Here is a 16,704-nt window from a genome sequence, read left to right as displayed (position 1 = left end):
TGTATGAGTGTCTTGCCTGCATGTATGTGAGAGCACCCGTGTCATGCAATGCTGCGGAGGTCAGAAGGCTTCAGAGTCCCCTGGAACTGGAGTTAAGGACAGTTCATAGCCACCATGTGGGTGCTGGGAATTGAACCCAGGTCCTCTGCAAAAGCAGTCTGTGCTCTTAACCGCTGAGCCATCTCTCCAGTCCAGAGATTCTGTCCTTTGACTCTCCATGTACAACTGAGAACACCCTCTCTACTTCTTACTCTTTACTTTCATTATTTACTGTTGTATTCTCATTAGACTACAACGCAATTAGGCTAGGGACTAATTCTTATTCATACTTGAATTCCCAGGGCTGAGTACATGTATACATTTAGTACATTAAGTACTAAATGAATGCTTGAAATAAAAACACCCAGCATATTCCATTTGTAAAATGGAATCTTTTTTTCTTTCTCCTTGTGAACCAGCTTACTAACTTGTAGGTTTTCTTTATGGGTCCAAGATGTGCTGACCAGAGAAGCTGAATCTCCTTTTCAGAATAAATAGTCAAGCAAGAGCTAAGCCTGGGTCCTTACTCACCACTGACAGTAAGTGTCTTTGTTGACTTTTCCCCAAGTCTGGTCAGGTCTACGTAGGCTGAGCCAATCCAGCTGTCAGTCTGGTGTGGCCTCTCTACACTGTCATAGCCATAAGCTCGCCATACTTGGATCTCCAGCCTCTCCTCCCTTAAGTACCAAAGCAGTGACTGGCTCTGGGTGACTTCTACTTTTTTGGATGCCTTGAAAGTAACCAGGACCTGGTTTTTGTTTGTAGAGTCCTTAGGCTTCCTGAGAGGGGTCCAAAAGGCTTCTTGATTGTACAGCTTGTAGCGAAGGTAGCAGTATGTGTTCTTATTAATATTCTTGTGGCCAGCAAGCAGCACGCAGTGAACAGGAAGCCACAGTCTTGGAGTGGAGATGGTAATAGTGGCTGGTACCTCTTGTATCTGGACAAGATCCATCAGGCTATTCTCAAAGCTCCAACCCAACAGCTCAGCAGCCTCCAGTACCCGCTCTCTATCTCCAGAACGGGTGAAGGAAACTGAAAGCTCCAGACCACCTACGATCTTCTGCATAAACTCCATGCCGTGAGGCAGGCTCTCATCTGGCAAAATGACAGGATACCATCCTGTGATCCCTTATGGGAAAAAGGAAAGATTTTCAATTATTGTTTTGAAAGCGAAAAAACACATACCCCTTTATATCTGATTCCCCATCAATCTAGCCCCAAACTGAAGAGAAAACATACCCACACTGAGTTGGACTTTCTCTATATCTGACCACTGAGAGTCAGACAGTAAGATTAGATGAGAAAGACTAGGAATTGGAAGACCTGCGCTCTCTCCTTGGCTCAGTCCAAACCAGTGGTTTATTCTGAGTAAGTCACTAGTTTCCCATAGTTTTGATTTCTATACTTTATGTGAAAATTCATGCCAATCTCATTTACTGAAGCTGTTCTGATTGCTAAAAGAAACAATGGTTGAGTAAGAGCTTTGAAGAGAAGTGTGATAAAAATATGAACTGTTATAAGGTACTGTGCAATGGAAAAAACTCAGGTGATCTGGTGTCTAGTTCCAGGTTAAAAAAAAAAAGGGGGGGGTTGTTACACAGTAAACACATACCAAGAACCAGGTACTAGGTTTCAAAGTACCAGCAGTTACTAACCACTGAGCATCTCCCACATGTCAGATTCTGCTGGTGTTCTCTCTATATTATTTCATTCAATTCCTCTTATGCTCCTGTGACATTCTGAGGATTAAATGGGATACTAATGCCTATTTTACAGACGAGAAAAGTGAAGCTCTGAGAGCAAGTGGCTATAGCTAACCAAGTGGAGGAGTTAGGATTTAGACCCAGGTTCAACAGGCTCCAGTCTACAATCCATTTATTCTAGGTTAATACCATCTTATCTGAATCTCCTAGGAATGATTTGTTTCTGCATTTAGAATTTTTGATTTTAGAATTAATTGAATATTATACAACAGTCAGGAGTCAGGTAAGTCAGTGGTTGGCAAATTTATTCTATAAAAGGCCAGATAGTAAATGTCCCTTGTGGGACCATTTGGTGTTTGTTGCAACTATTCAACCATGCAGTTGTAGTGACAAAGTTGCCAAAGACAATATATAAATGAATGTATTCTAAAAATATCTTTCTATAGACAGATGGTTATCTAACTCTCATGCCAGGTGAGGTTGGCTCTGTCTCCCTAATGAGGTACTGATTTTGATTTTCAGAGCATTCTGAATTGCAGAATTACAGATTAGAATAATAATATTCATATCAACATTCTGATACAGGGTTTTATTGATTTTTTATTGATTTTCCTCCTTCTCTCCCTCCCTCCCTCCTTCCTTCCCTCCCTCTCTCTCTCTTGTCTTTTTGAGACAGGGTCTCCCTGTAGCCCAATCTGCCTTAGAACTCACTATGTAGACCAGTTGGCCTTGAACTCACAGAGATCTGCCTGCCTCTGCCTTGTGCGTGCACCACCATGCCCGGGCACTAATTTTATTTTCTAAATGAGAAGATTTGAGTATATATGCTTTTATAACTTTAGGACTTTTATAAACTTTATTTAATTTTTTTGGCCTTGGGGGTAGAGAGATGGCTCAGCAGTTACATGTACTGTTCTTGCAGAGGACCTGAGTTTGGTTCCTAGTATTCATGTCAGGCAGCTCACAACTGCCTGCAGAGGGATCTGTAGTCCAGAGGGATCTGTAGCTCCAGAGGGATCTGTAGTCTCTGTGGGCACCTGTATTCATGTGCACATAAGTACGCCCCCATAATTAAAATTAAAAAATTAAAATCTTTGGAACTGGAGAATGGCTCAGAGGTTAAGAGCATTTACTACTCATGCAGAGGACCCAGGTTTGGTTCCAAGTAGCAACATGGAGGCTCACGACTGTAACTCCAGTTCCAGGGGACCCAATGCCCTCTTCTGGCCTCCATGGGCTCCTGCATACATGTGGTACACATAAACTCAAGTAATCATACATACACATAAAAAATTAAAATTTTTTAGGGTCTGGAGCGATGGCTCAGTGGTTAAGAGCACTTGCTGCTCTTGCAGAAAGGCCTAGGTTCAATTCCCAGCACCCACATGGCAACTAATAACTGTAACTCCAGTTCCAGGAGAATCCGACATTCTCTTCTGACCTCTGTGGGCATTGCACAACACAGGCACACTTACTTACAATGTAGGCAATACACTCATGCACATAAAATAAAAATAATATATTCTTTAAAAAATTAAATTTCCCATGCCGGGCGTGGTGGCGCATGCCTTTAATCCCAGCACTCGGGAGGCAGAGGCAGGCGGATCTCTGTGAGTTCAAGGCCAGCCTGGTTTACATAGTGAGTTCCAGGCCAGCTGGGGCTACAGGGAGACCCTGTCTCAAAAAGACCAAGAAAAAAACAATTAAAAATCCACCCCCGCCAGTTTGTCTCTAAAATAAGGAGGCTGAAAATGTTGATGTCTTGCTAGATGAGGAAGAGCTGATCTTCCTAAAACAAGGTACTATAGATAGGCTGACTAGACTCAGCAGATCGATAAGCACTGGGGAACGGCTGGGGGCACTGACAACACAGTGGACAGTAACAGGGATGACAGAGTATATGGGTTCCAGTGGGGGTGAGGTGGGGAGGGGGGAAATGGGAGGATGTCACTTGGGATGTGGATATATAGATGAATAAGATTGGGATGTTTTGTATGAAATTCACACACACGAAAATCAATAAATAAAATGAGTTATATTTGAGGAAGAAGCATAAAAATTTGCTTCATGTTAATTAGTAGATCTGAAAAACATTACCACTGAAATCCACCTGATGACTTTATAACCATACTCAGGTGCCAAGGATCTCAGAAAGTAACCGACTGTGACGAGTAATCAGATATATAGAGACAAACATCTAAATGTTAGTTGCATTAAAAATGAGTTTTTCTGTATGAAACAGTATATTTTAATAATGAAATGGAGATCTTTTTTAAAGGTTAAAACCTCAGTCAATTTTATGTCTTATAGGGTTTATATTGAGTACAATATTGTATAATTGTAGTAATTCAACTGTAAACCTAAAAATTTACAGCCAATTTTGAAAGAGATGTGCTTAGCTCTGGAAATTGTTATTGAATATGTCAAAGCTGTTGTAATGAAGTGCTTCTTCTAATTATGTGGTTATTAAATAATTAAAAAAAAAAGAAAATGTTGATGTCTAAGGCTCCTTTCAGCTTTGACCATTTAACAACTTCATGGCCTTGGCTTTAGCAACTTCTCACCTCCGAGTATTAAGTTTCCCCACAATCTAGTAGCTCTTAACATTTTTGGGACACAGATTCCTTCTGCTTTCTGAAAGCTATTAGCCCCAGAAAATACATGAAATCATATAATTCCACAACTGTATTTAAGAACTGCTTAAAGTATATGGTCCCTTTAGCTCTGAGATTCTATAATTGAGATTGCTGGTTGGAAGAAACAAAATAGAATGTCCACTTAGAACTCTGAATACAAAGATGAATGCTGTATCCTAAATTATCTAAAGGTTTATATCAAAGAGGTCAGTTTAATATATAGAGATGGATTTATCAGGGGATGCTGGCTCTCTGACAAACTCTACAGCAAATTTCAGGAGGCAGGAAGCTGAGGAGGCTTATGGTCCCAGACCTATGGCAGCATCTTTCACATGGAGAATTTCAATACACACTTCCATAATCTTGTAAGTTAGGCCTTATTTTTCTTTTTTATAGATGAGGAAATTATGGACCTAAGAGATGAAGTAACTTGTTCTGGATCACAAATAGTAAGTGGAAAAGTAAGATTTGACTCTAAAAGCAAGTTGTATAGACTTTTCTCTAGCAGGCTTATATATAGACAGGTCCTGTTTACTAGGAACTGCAGTGCTGACATTTAAACTCACAATTAAATTAGGCAATCTGTGATAGAATTCTGGAAACTAGATTATAGGCTTCTAGGGAGGAAGATGGGAGAGAAGGAAACTGACATTTACTGGGCACCTACCATGTGCCATGTACTATACTAACCTGACTTCTTTTAAGTCTCACCTTGCAGACTTGTCAGGATTAGCTATTTCTATCTACAAGTGAAGAAAATGGGCTCAGAGACATCAAGTTACTTGGTCAAGGTCACCTACCTAGTATAAGTAGATGTGACCAATATTCTCACAGTGACTTGGTGGCTGTATTTATTTATTTTTTTGAGACAGTCTTATTATGTAACTCAGGCTGGCCTTGAACTCTCCTTCCTCCTGCCTCAGTTTCCTGAGTGTTGGAATTATAAACATGTGATATCATACCAGGCTCTATCTATTCTTTTGGGCTCTTTATTTCATATCTTTATTTTTAGTGGAGAATAAGAGAGTAAAAAATAATGGGTGAGGGACTGGAGAGATGGCTCAGCGGTTAAGAACACTGAATGTTCTTGCAGAAGACCTGGGTTTGAATCCCAGCACCCACATGGCAGCTAACAACTGTCTGTAACTCCAGTTACAGGGGATCCGGCAGCCTCTTCTGTCCTCCGCGGGCATTGCATGACACAGGGGCACTTACCTACATGCCGGCAATACACGCATACACATAAAAAAAAAATCATAAATAAAATATTTTTAAAAATTTGTGAATATTGACTAGTTCTGCTATTCAGTAGCTCTGATGTTTTAGCAAACCATTTATCTTCTCTGAGCCCCCTTTCTCAAAATCTGACAAATGAAAATACTAACTCCGTAGGCTTGCCAGAAGTGTTACTGTGAGGCTCAAATAAGAGAAATCTGAGAAAATACTTTACAGAATCCTCTATTATTTGGGTACTGCCACCATCTTTCCCACTACCACCACCATCTTTCCTACTGGACGATGAGGACAAGACCTTTGCGAAGACTGAGGAAGACTTCAAATGCTTTCGGACCTGTGAGAGACAGCTGGGTGGGTTTGGTGCATGTCTTAACGGGTGGGATTCTTCATATATTGTGTGAGGGGGCTAGAAGAATTACCTCATAAAGGGATGTGAAAAGCCAAGGGCAGTATCAGCATGTGGTAATTCAGGATCCTTACCAGATCTCTTGACCAGCAGATCTTTTGTTGGAACCTTTACTACTCCGAGCAGATAATCTCTGCATGACTGGATACTGGCTATATCACTGACTGTTAAATGAAGAAAAAGAGAAAAATTGTTTCTGAGGTAATGTGTTTACAGTATGTTCATATAACACTTCACTTACACACACTGATCTATCTCAGTGTTGAAAGATGCATTTGAGGTTTTCTTGCTCATATCCCAGTCAGAATTTGAATGCTGTTCAAATGTTTTTAACTGGACTGTTTCTTCTGAGAATTGCAGGCTTATGGAAAAATTGCACAAAATTATAATGCACTCATCTCCATCCTTTACCTAGAGTCACTCATTAACATTTAGATGTAACTACTTTGTTTCTCTCTACATTCTCTCAGACACAATTTATATTCTTATTTTTACTATGTCCTTTAGAAATAAGTTGTAAGGATTATCACCCCTCACTTCCTAACATTTCAGTGTATATCTCCTAGGAAGGGATGCACTATCCAAAACAGAACCTCATTTAATTCTGAAGGTGAAGAGCTATTTAGTGCTTACCTGACTTGGTATTTTCATGATAGATAGCAAAAATGATTTCTGCAAACTCCAATAGCTCTGCCAAGAAACAGGCCTCTCCACTACAGTGCTGAGTCACCAAGTTACATGGGAACTCAATGTGATGGGAGAACTCAGGGCAGAAGGAACAGGCCACAGGGCGGGTTCGGCGCTGTTCCCCCTTGGGCAGGAATGAGAGATGACTGGTGACAGAGGCATTGACTCCAACTGTGGCACTAAACTGTAGAGCAGGTTCCTGTTCGGCCAGTGCCCTGTAGGGGACCGAGAAGGAATGAGAAGGTACCATGATATATATCATCAGAAGATCAGTTTGATTGCCTAGGAAGTACATCTACTGCTTCCATGAGAGCCCCAAGAACACTATTCAACATTTTTCTACTTAGGCTTTTGGCACTGCCGCAATGTGCTTCCTTGGTAATTTAGATATGACAGGGTACTTGTATGGGATACACAGATACATATTTACATAGGGTCAGAACCTCTGACCTCAAATCCCCAAGATAATAAAATGGATAATATCTATCTGCCTGTCATGGACATCTGGACACTGTACTGTCTAATATCATAGTAATCAATTTCAGTTGAACAAGTTGGATTTTACTGCTCATTTCAATGAAAGAAAATAAACACTACGGAGAACCAGAGGGCATCTTAGTAAGAAGGTACCAGAAGGACTTTTAGCATTGGGCTTGGATTAGCTGATTTAGAGAAGGAATCAAAGGAGCAGGTCTTTGCTCAGCATTGGTGTTTTCAGTAAGTCTCATCTAGAAGGAAGGAAGATAAGACTAAAGTCAAAGCTGTGCTTGTTAAAGCCGCAGGTCATTCATTAGGCAGTCTGCGTGAGGGGGCACTGGGTGTTTTTGTGGGTTTCAGAGTAATCTTGTTTTGGTGTGTTCTTAGAGAAGATTATAAGAAGTCTTGTTTTTGTCTCACTTCTTCATGTGTAGGAGTAACCTTTGTTCATATTCTGTGAGATTCTTTACGCCCAACAGGAAAACCCCGACCCTGGTTATGAATGTCTAGCTAGTTCCCAGATGTCAGGACTGGTTTGCTCTTTCTTTTTACAGATGTTCTGTGATGTACATACAAAATATATTTACCCTTCATTGACACTCATAAAGAAGTCCCATTGCACAAGATCTGCACTAGATCAAGCTAGCCAAAATTCCAGCATGGATGGGGAGAAGCTCCTAGCTGAGAAGTTATTGGTAACTAACAGCTGCTAGGGCAGGGAGAGTCAGCTTTTTAAAGAGATGCAGCTCCTGATAGGCTGCCCATGCTCCATGGATGGTCCTACATTCACTGAGCACTAAGCAGACTGTGATGGCTAATCCTGGGTGTCAACTTGACTGGATCTGGGATTAAATGAAATGAGAGAGATCTTGATTGGATCATCTGAAGTTGGAACCCTAAATGTGGGTGTTACCTTCTGCTGGCAGCCCATATAAAAGACCAAGGCAGAGGAGAACGCCAGGCTTCTTGCTGCTTGCCTTCTCTCTCGCTGGTGAGTTCGTCTTGCTGCTGTACACTGAAGACTAGCTGATCTTTTGGGTCCTTCCTCTAAGAACCCTCTTGAACATCATATATGTGATTACAGGATAGTAACTTGGAGTTCCACAGATCTTGATTTGAATCCTGACACTACCATTTACTTATTGTGTGAACCTGAGTCAAATGTTCAGTCCCTTTCAATCAAGTCTGCTCCTCTTCCTTAAAATGAATTACTTACTGTATATAAACTTGGATGCCTGTTGTAGTTTTGCTTAATAAAAATAGGAAAACAACCTAAATGATCATTAACAGAAGATTGCACTACATCCATATAACAGCATATTGTGAAATATATGTATGCCTAGGTCAAGTAAGGTAGAAATAAACTGAATATTAACATTGGTTAAAAAACAATCATAAAAAAGTGAAAGGGCATTGTGAAGATACCATTAGATAACAAATACAAAGCAGAAAACCTGCTTATGGACAATGAAAGGGCTTTTCTTAGGGTATTTTGTGTGTGTCTGTGTCTGTGTGTGTGCATGTGTATATGTGTATGTGTGTGTTTGTGTGTGTGTGCACATGCACATGCATGCTGGATAGCTTTAGTTGTCAACTTGACACAACTGGTTAGAGGGAACTTCATTGAGGAATTGCCTCCATTGGATTGGCCTGTGGCCATATCTGTGGGTGGTGGCAACCCTGGGCAAGTGGGCCTGTACTGTATAAGAAAACAGGCTGAGTACAGGTTAGGGGAGCTAGCCAGTAACCAGCTATCCTCCATGGTCTGTGCTCCAGGTTCCTGCCCTGAGTTCCTGCCTTACCTTCCCCTGATGATGGACTGTGCTTATAAGTCAAATAAACCCTTTCTTCCCCAAGTTGGTTTTCGTCAGTGTTTTTGTGACAGCAACTGATGGCAAACTAAGACAGTGTGTATGCCTTGTGTGTGTTGCCTGTAGAATCCAGAAAAGGTCATCAGATTTCCTGGAGTTAGTTACAAGAGGTTGTGAGTCACCTAATATAGGTGCTGAGAACCAAACTTGGGTCCCCTGGTCAAGAGTAGAAAGTGCTCTTAACTGCTGAGCCATCTCTCCATCCCTGAAAGAACTCTTAATGGGGAACTCTCAGGCTGCACTGAGGTTGCATAAAGGCTTGGGCCTAAGCTGGTCTGAGTTTGTTCATTGAGTAATCATTTGCTGAACATCTGCTCTATGTGTCATGCACTGGGTTCAAAGCTGGATATCAAGTCGTAAAATAGTTACAATCTCTTACTCTTAGGAACTTAAAAGACTACTGGCTATGTCCAAGGGAGCTCCTACTCATTCTGAATTAAAGATCAGGTGAGTCAGAAGATAGGAATGAGTAAGACAGAAGTACCTACTTTATACAAACACCAAAAATGCATTTTCTTCTCTCTCTCTCTGGTTTTGTTTTTGAGACAGCTGGCTGGCCCAGAACTGCCTATACAGGCCAGGCTGGCCCAGAACTTACAGACATCTGCCTACCTATGTTTTCCTGAGTACTAGAATCAAAGGCATGTCATAAATGCATTTTCTTTTTTAAAATTTTACTATTTTTATTTTATGTGTATGCGTGTATTGCCTGCATGTAGGTAAGTGCACCCGTGTCGTGCAATGCCCACAGAGGTCAGAAGAGGCTGTCAGATCCCCTGGGACTGGAGTTACGGACAGTTGTTAGCTGCCATGTGGGTGCTGGGATTTGAACCTGGGTAATAACCAGTGTTCTTAACCGCTGAGCCATCTCTCCAGCCCCCAAAATGCATTTTCAAGAGGACTACTGCAGATGAAGGCTGGGGTCTACTGAGGGAAGTGGACTTCAGAATGCCTGCTATTGAAACACCAGTGAGGACCAGAAAGAGGAGTATGGTAATTTTTTTTAAAGTTTATTTTAGTTTTATCTTGTTGTATGAATGTTTTTCCCACATGTTTGTAAGTGACCACTTGTATACAATGCCACCAGGGGCCAAAAGAGGGTATCAGATCCTATGGAACTGGAGTTACAATGATTTGTTGTTAGCCGCCATGTGGGTGCTGGGAACCAAATCCAGGTCCTCTGCAAGAGCATCCAGTGCTCTTAACTGCTGAGCCGTCTCTAGTCCCAAGTAGTAGGTTTAGAGCAACAGAATTCCTCTTTTTAATTAAGAGACAATGAAAAACTAATTTCTGATTTTACTATATCCTAAATTAGCTAGGTAGCATTGGATGTAATCATGAAAATTCATACACGTATTTGTATAAAAGTTGGTAGGTTATAAAGTGACTTCATACTTAATTTTTCACTGATCTCTACAAATATCAGGGCAGATATTCTTAACTTTCATTTTTCAGATGAAGAAACTAAGGCTCACAGAGGTAGAGAAAGCTCAAGGTCACACTCAGCTAGTGGGGGCTGGGAGTGGGACTAGAAACCACAATGTCTGGTTTCCAGTGCTTGTCTGCTTCCATTATTTCCTAGCTCATCTGCTGGGCTTCGTCTTACTTTCTGTGGACCTCCCTGGCCCTACCAGAAGAGTGCAGTGTCAGAACTGGCCTAACTGCTGCTTCATCCTTCTTGACATTGCAACACAGGCTTATATGGGGGCAGGGGCTGAGGCTGGGTGGGGGTGGGGCAGCTGCAAACTGCCTGTCATCTAAACTGACTTTCTCTGTACATTCTCAGAGAGGGATTACTGAGTAAAGTTTCTTGTGTTGTTCAGTCTGAGATCTACCAAGATAAGTGAATTCCAAGTCTTTCTCTACTAATAAAACACTAGCCAATTAGTGCCATATTGAAGAATTCTTAACTTGGCTGCTTTTGCCACAGAGCAGATTCTTCAAATTCACAAGTTTGATGCCTTTGCATATGTTCTTTTCCTTGACTGGAAATTTTTTTTTTTGGTCTTTTTGAGACAGGGTCTCCCTGTAGCCCCACCTGTCCTAGAACTCACTATGTAGACCAGGCTGGCCTTGAACTCACAGAGATCCTCCTGCCTCTGCCTCCCAAGTGCTGGGATTAAAGGCATACTAGAATTTATTTTAAAGATTGTGTGTGTGTGTGTGTGTGTGTGTGTCTATGTGCATGTGAATTTAGATGCCCTAAGAGGCCAGAGGCATTGGATCCCTAAGGAGCTGGACTTACAGGGAGCTATGAACTGTCCAACATAGTTGCTGGGAACTGAACTCAGGTCCTCTGGAAGAGCAGTAAGTGTTCTTAACACTGAGCCATCTCTCCAGCCCTTATTTGGGCATCTTGACAACTACTACTCTTCTTTCACACCTTAGTTTAAGCTATTTTGAAGGGCCTTGAAGGCTAACCTAAGAAAGTTGGCCTTTATCCTATAGACCAGTAGTCCTTAAAGAAGTAAAAGCTGAGGAGGTTTACAGGGTAAAAACTGGGGCACAGGAAAGAAATATTAAAACTTAAGAGTTTCTCTGTGTTATGGCATATTTTGTCATGTATTTAGCATATTAGTATAGAAGTACCTGAAGATAATTTAGACATAAATAAGCACACCCCAATTTGGAGAGCATGCTAAATTTTTAAATGAAAACGCACAAGTAAAATTAAGAGATCACTGCCATTGACAATGGAAAACTATCAAGTTTTAATCTAATGGAGTAACATGATTAAAACTGCCCGAGGGGCTGGAAATGTTTGGTTCTCAGTACCCATATGAGGTAGCCTAAAGCCAACTGTAACTCCAGTTCTGATACCTTCTTCTGGCCCACAGGCATTTGCATGCTCTGGTACACATACACACTCAAGGCAAATACACACACACACACACACAAATAAATTTTAAAAAACTGCCCTGAAAAAACTTTTTAAAAAAGTCATTATAGGCCGGGCATGGTGGCACATGCCTTTAATCCCAACACTCGGGAGGCAGAGGCAGGCGGATCTCTGTGAGTTCAAGGCCAGCCTGGTCTACATAGTGAGTTCCAGGACAGCTGAGGCTACAAGGAGACCCTGTCTCAAAACGACCAAAAAAAAAAAAAAAAGCCATTACATTTTTTTACTTATTTTGTGTGCATTTGTGCATTGTGCTGTTTGTGTGCATCTATATGGGTACCTTCATGCCACTGTGCACATGTGAAGGTCAGACAACAACTTGTGGGAATTGCTTCTTTCCTTCTATCAAGTGGGTCTTGAGGACTGAACTCAAGTTGTCAGGCTTGGTGGCAAGTACCTTAACCCACTGAGCCACCTTGCTGGCTCCTGTGAACACTTTTAAACAAATACTAAGATGTTCTAGGCAATTACTAAAAAGGTCTGTTTGTTGAGTTTAGTAAGGAGTGGTGTTTACTAGACTGAGCACTTTATTGCTGCTTGAGCAGACCTCACACTGGTGGTACCTCACTCACTCAGAGACAAAGGTAAACAATCTGACTCAGTTATAGAGCAAAAACTAAGGAGAACTTGCCTACTTCTTGAACTCAAATCCAAATTCAAAGCTCATTTGAAGCAGGAGCCTGATCTACTTTCTCTTGCTTGCTGTATGCCCACTGTTGCTAGAGCTACTCCGTATGGTATGTCGGGGTATAGACAGGCATTCAGGAAGTGTCTCTGACTAGAGGAAAAAACTGCATGCCGATAATGAACAGAACACTGTGTGTTCCACCTAGGTACAAATGGATAAAGGAGGGCTGAAGGGATGTAAAATTATGAAGGAAGCAGGAGTTTAAACAGAAAAGAGGAAGGATAGCTAAGGCCGAGAGAAGAGCAAAGGCCTGAAGAAGATGAGGAAGAGACCCATGCTGTTTTCCTACAGAAAAATTACTCTGGGCAGAAAAACCAGCAAGGTAAGGGACCTGGCGGGGGGGGCAAAGTGCTCCAAATTGACAAAAGGACCAGTGGCTCAAGCAGAGGAAGTACAGATTATAAAGGTAATGGGATCAAATTATTTGAGACCTTATAGACATGTAAGGACTGGCTTTTACTTTGAAGATGGAAGGTCACTGGTGGACTCTGAGTAGCCACATGTCAGGACCGAGTTAAGTTTCCATAGATCACTGACCATTATGTTGAGGAATAGAATGAAGGGTTACAAGATGGAAAAACAGGAGGTGGAACTCAGAGACTGACATATGTGAACATGGGTTTAGAGAGGACTCGAAGTGAGGGTATGGCATGGTTTGAGGGTGCAGGGCATGCCCATGGAGTAGGGGCTTAAGAAAGCAGAAGACGCTGGGCATGGTGGAGCACGCCTTTAATCCCAGCACTTGGGAGGCAGAGGCAAGCAGATCTTTCTGCTGTTTGAGGCCAGCCTCATCTACATAGTGAGTTCCAGGACGGCTCCGGCTACAAGGAGACCCTGTCTCAAAAAGACCAAAAAAAATAGAAAGCAGAAGACAAAATTGTTGGACAGAGTCAAGGAACTGATTTGTAATAACAGTAGCAAAAGTCTGCAAGTGATTTACTCATATTCTGAAATGCTGTCTTACAGAAAGAGTTGTGGTTAGTGAAATGGAAATTATTCATAAGAATGTTACCATGTCTGAACATCATACCCTATAGACTGCAGCAGAGAAAGATTTAAGTGGTTTCCTAAGGTGGACTTACTTGGCTGCTGCTTGCAGACCACAGGCTCTGATAATCTGGACTGAGATGGAGACAGTCCGGGCAGCAAGAACTCCCTCCGTTGTTCTTGGGCTCCGCCTATACCTTAGGCCCACATCCAGAAAACCTGAAGGAGGATAAAAAAAAAGGAAAAGACTGAAAAAAGCCTGGGTGGAAGAACCTTCTTCCAAATCAGAAACTCCTGGTCAGGAGGGTGAACGAGAAACACTGCAATCACAATGAATGACGCGGGGCCAGAGGCAGTGAGAAAACCTACCCATGGTCAGAGTCGCTTTCTGTTTTGTACTTTAGGGTAAATAACCACATGCCATCTTTTCTATAAGTCTACCACACTACTGCCTCATTCCAGGACAGCTTCAAGGAATAACTCAACAAGCTGAATCACCGAAGGGCAGGGGAACAATGCAATCTTAATTATGGCAAGATAAAACATTGGGTTTTGGCAGATTCACTTCAAGCATCACAGTGACTTGATTTAGGAAGCTAATTATGGTAAATTTGGAGTGTGGATCATCTTGATGGAAACTATCAGGCTGTAACACCATTTAAGGCTCCAAAATCTCATCAATCTTAATTTTTTTTTTTTTCTGGTCTTTTTGTAACAGGGTATCCCTGTAGTCCCAGCTGGCCTGAAACTCACTATGTAGACCAGGCCGGCCTCGAACTCACAGAGATCTGCCTGCCTCTGCCTCCCGAGTGCTGGGACTAAAGGCGTGTGCCACTACACTCGGCATATCAATCTTAAGTTTTAACCTTCTCCCTTACAATGAATTCTCAGTTCAAGGTAACTATGTACTATCGATCCTATCTGTTCATGTTGGTTTAGAATAGTAATTTTCTTAAATTGTTTTTGTTGTTGTTGTCTTTTTTTGAGACAGAGTTTCCTGTTAGTCCCAGCTGACTTGAACTCACTATGTAGACCAGGCTGGCCTTGAACTCACAAAGATCAACCTGCCTCTGCCTCCCAAGTGCTGGGACTAAAGGCGTGTGCCACCATGCCTGGCAATTTTTTATATATATATATATTTTATTTATTATTTTATGTGCATGCATGTATTGCCTGCATGTAGGTAAGTGAATCCATGTCCTGCAATGCCCTGGAACTGGAGTTACAGACAGCTGTTAGCTGCCATGTGGGTGCTGGGATTTGAACCTGGGTCTTCTGCAAGAATAGCCAGTGTTCTTAACCGTTGAGCCATCTCTCCAGCTCCTAGAATAGTAATTTTCTTAGTGTATCTATAGTGAGAATTTGTGCTGTGAAGGCTTATTAAATTCTTGCTGAAGTTCAAGGGGGAAACAAGACAAGCAACATTTATATATAGAGTCCATGGAACTACAAGTTTTTTGAAATGACGTGCAAATTTTACCACATATATTCTATATCATTTTTCTCTTTAAAAAATTATTATTATCTTTTGGGCTGGAGAGATGGCTCAGTGGTTAAGAACACTGGTTGTTCTTGCAGAAGACCCGGGTACGAATCCCAGCACCCACATGGCAGCTAACAACTGTCCGTAACTCCAGTTCTAGGGGATCCAACAGCCTCTTCTGTCCTCTGTGGACATGGACGACATGGGTGCACTTACCTACACGCAGGCAATACATGTATACACATAAAATAAAAATAATTTTAAAAAATTTATTAGTTTTTATTTTAGTGTATGAGTGTATTGCCTATAGGTGTATTAAGTGCACCTGTGTTGTGCAGTGCCTGTGGAGGTCAGAAGAAGGTGTTGGATTTCCCTGGAACTGGAGTTACAAGTGGTTTTTAGCTGCCATGTGGGTGCTGGGAACTGTATCTGGGTCCTCTGCAAGAGCCTCTTAACCACTGAGCCATCCTCTAGCCTCTAGTCATTTTTCTAAGAGAGAGTAACTCAGTTCTCATCAGGACTCAAAAGAGTAAATACCTCCAAAAGCAAAGAGCCATTAAATTAGGGACAAAAACACTGATATTGAAAAGGAAAGACAAATTAGTCTTCAATTACCCGAATGGTTCTTCAATTCTTTGCTGTTTTCAAGCCTGGGGGTTAAGGGGAGATTAAAGTTCTGCATTCCCACATCTTCACGGTACTGCATGGTTACCATGCCGTAGATCCTTGATAATGGCAAGGTTCCTCTGGCAACCATCTGGTCTCTTACGTTAGGATAATAGTACCTGAAAACCACAAAAGCACAAGATGCCAGATGGAAGAATTAGGCGAATGAATGGTCAGCCTGCTCCAGTGATCAGTTTTCAGTAGCTAGTTATCTTTGGAGCCTGACTCTTTTGTACTGGTGGTATATAACTGTGCTTGTGCCTGGATGGATATACTGCCCATCATATGGACAGTGCCTCATAAATTATACCCTCAGTACAGGATGACAAAGCTCAGGTTCCTATATGCTTTCTGTATGAGGGGTCTTCATGCCTTGAACCTTTGGGAACAATGATTCCTTAAAACTTTTATCTTACAGCAGCATAAGTGGCTCTACCTGGAACATTCTCCTACTCTCCTATATGGCTCATCCTTACATGAAGATCTGTCTATAGCCTATTTCCCTTTCATATCAAACTAGTCCATTCTTAGATCATAAAGCTGTAAAATCAGAGCTGGGTGGTTTTAAAAATATGTTTTATGCTGGAAGTGGTACCACAAACCTTTAATCCCAGCACTAGGCAGCAGAGTCAGATGGATCCCTGTGGGACTGAGGCCAGCCTGGTTTACATAGTGAGTTCCAGGTCAGCTGGGGCTACAAGAAGACTTCGTCTCAAAAAAAACACAAACAACAAAAAACTTTTATACTTGATTTATACATGTATGCAGAAAATATTTCTGTCAAATGATAGTAGTGTTCCCAATCCTATTTCTGCTCTTTTACAGATATTTATATTATATTCTCTTAATCATTTTGGTTGGTTTCTAGGAGGTATAGATACAAAGGGGGAAGGTAAACATCTATATTCACAACAATATCTTTTCTG

The 16,704-nt window shown here is 41.5% G+C and overlaps 1 protein-coding gene across 3 annotated transcripts in view; it reads right to left on the bottom strand.

The window, feature by feature from the left end:
- Positions 1-16,704, bottom strand: part of C2cd3 (C2 domain containing 3 centriole elongation regulator) — a 137,572-nt gene that overhangs the window by 52,418 nt on the left and 68,450 nt on the right. For all 3 annotated transcript variants that reach the window (XM_008852708.3, XM_029555885.1, XM_029555886.1), the window contains exons 19-23: positions 15,728-15,897; positions 13,725-13,848; positions 6,654-6,922; positions 6,095-6,184; positions 571-1,167 (exon numbers count right to left, since the gene is read on the bottom strand). In XM_008852708.3, coding sequence (XP_008850930.1) covers positions 571-1,167; positions 6,095-6,184; positions 6,654-6,922; positions 13,725-13,848; positions 15,728-15,897 — 1,250 coding nt within the window. The remainder of the gene's footprint in view (positions 1-570; positions 1,168-6,094; positions 6,185-6,653; positions 6,923-13,724; positions 13,849-15,727; positions 15,898-16,704) is intronic.

Source organism: Nannospalax galili, unplaced genomic scaffold (assembly GCF_000622305.1).
Source record: "Nannospalax galili isolate Female #2095 unplaced genomic scaffold, S.galili_v1.0 scaffold686, whole genome shotgun sequence".
Lineage (NCBI taxonomy): Eukaryota > Metazoa > Chordata > Mammalia > Rodentia > Spalacidae > Nannospalax > Nannospalax galili.
Note: the sequence above shows the minus strand (reverse complement) of the source record. Positions and strands in the feature narration are given on the sequence as shown.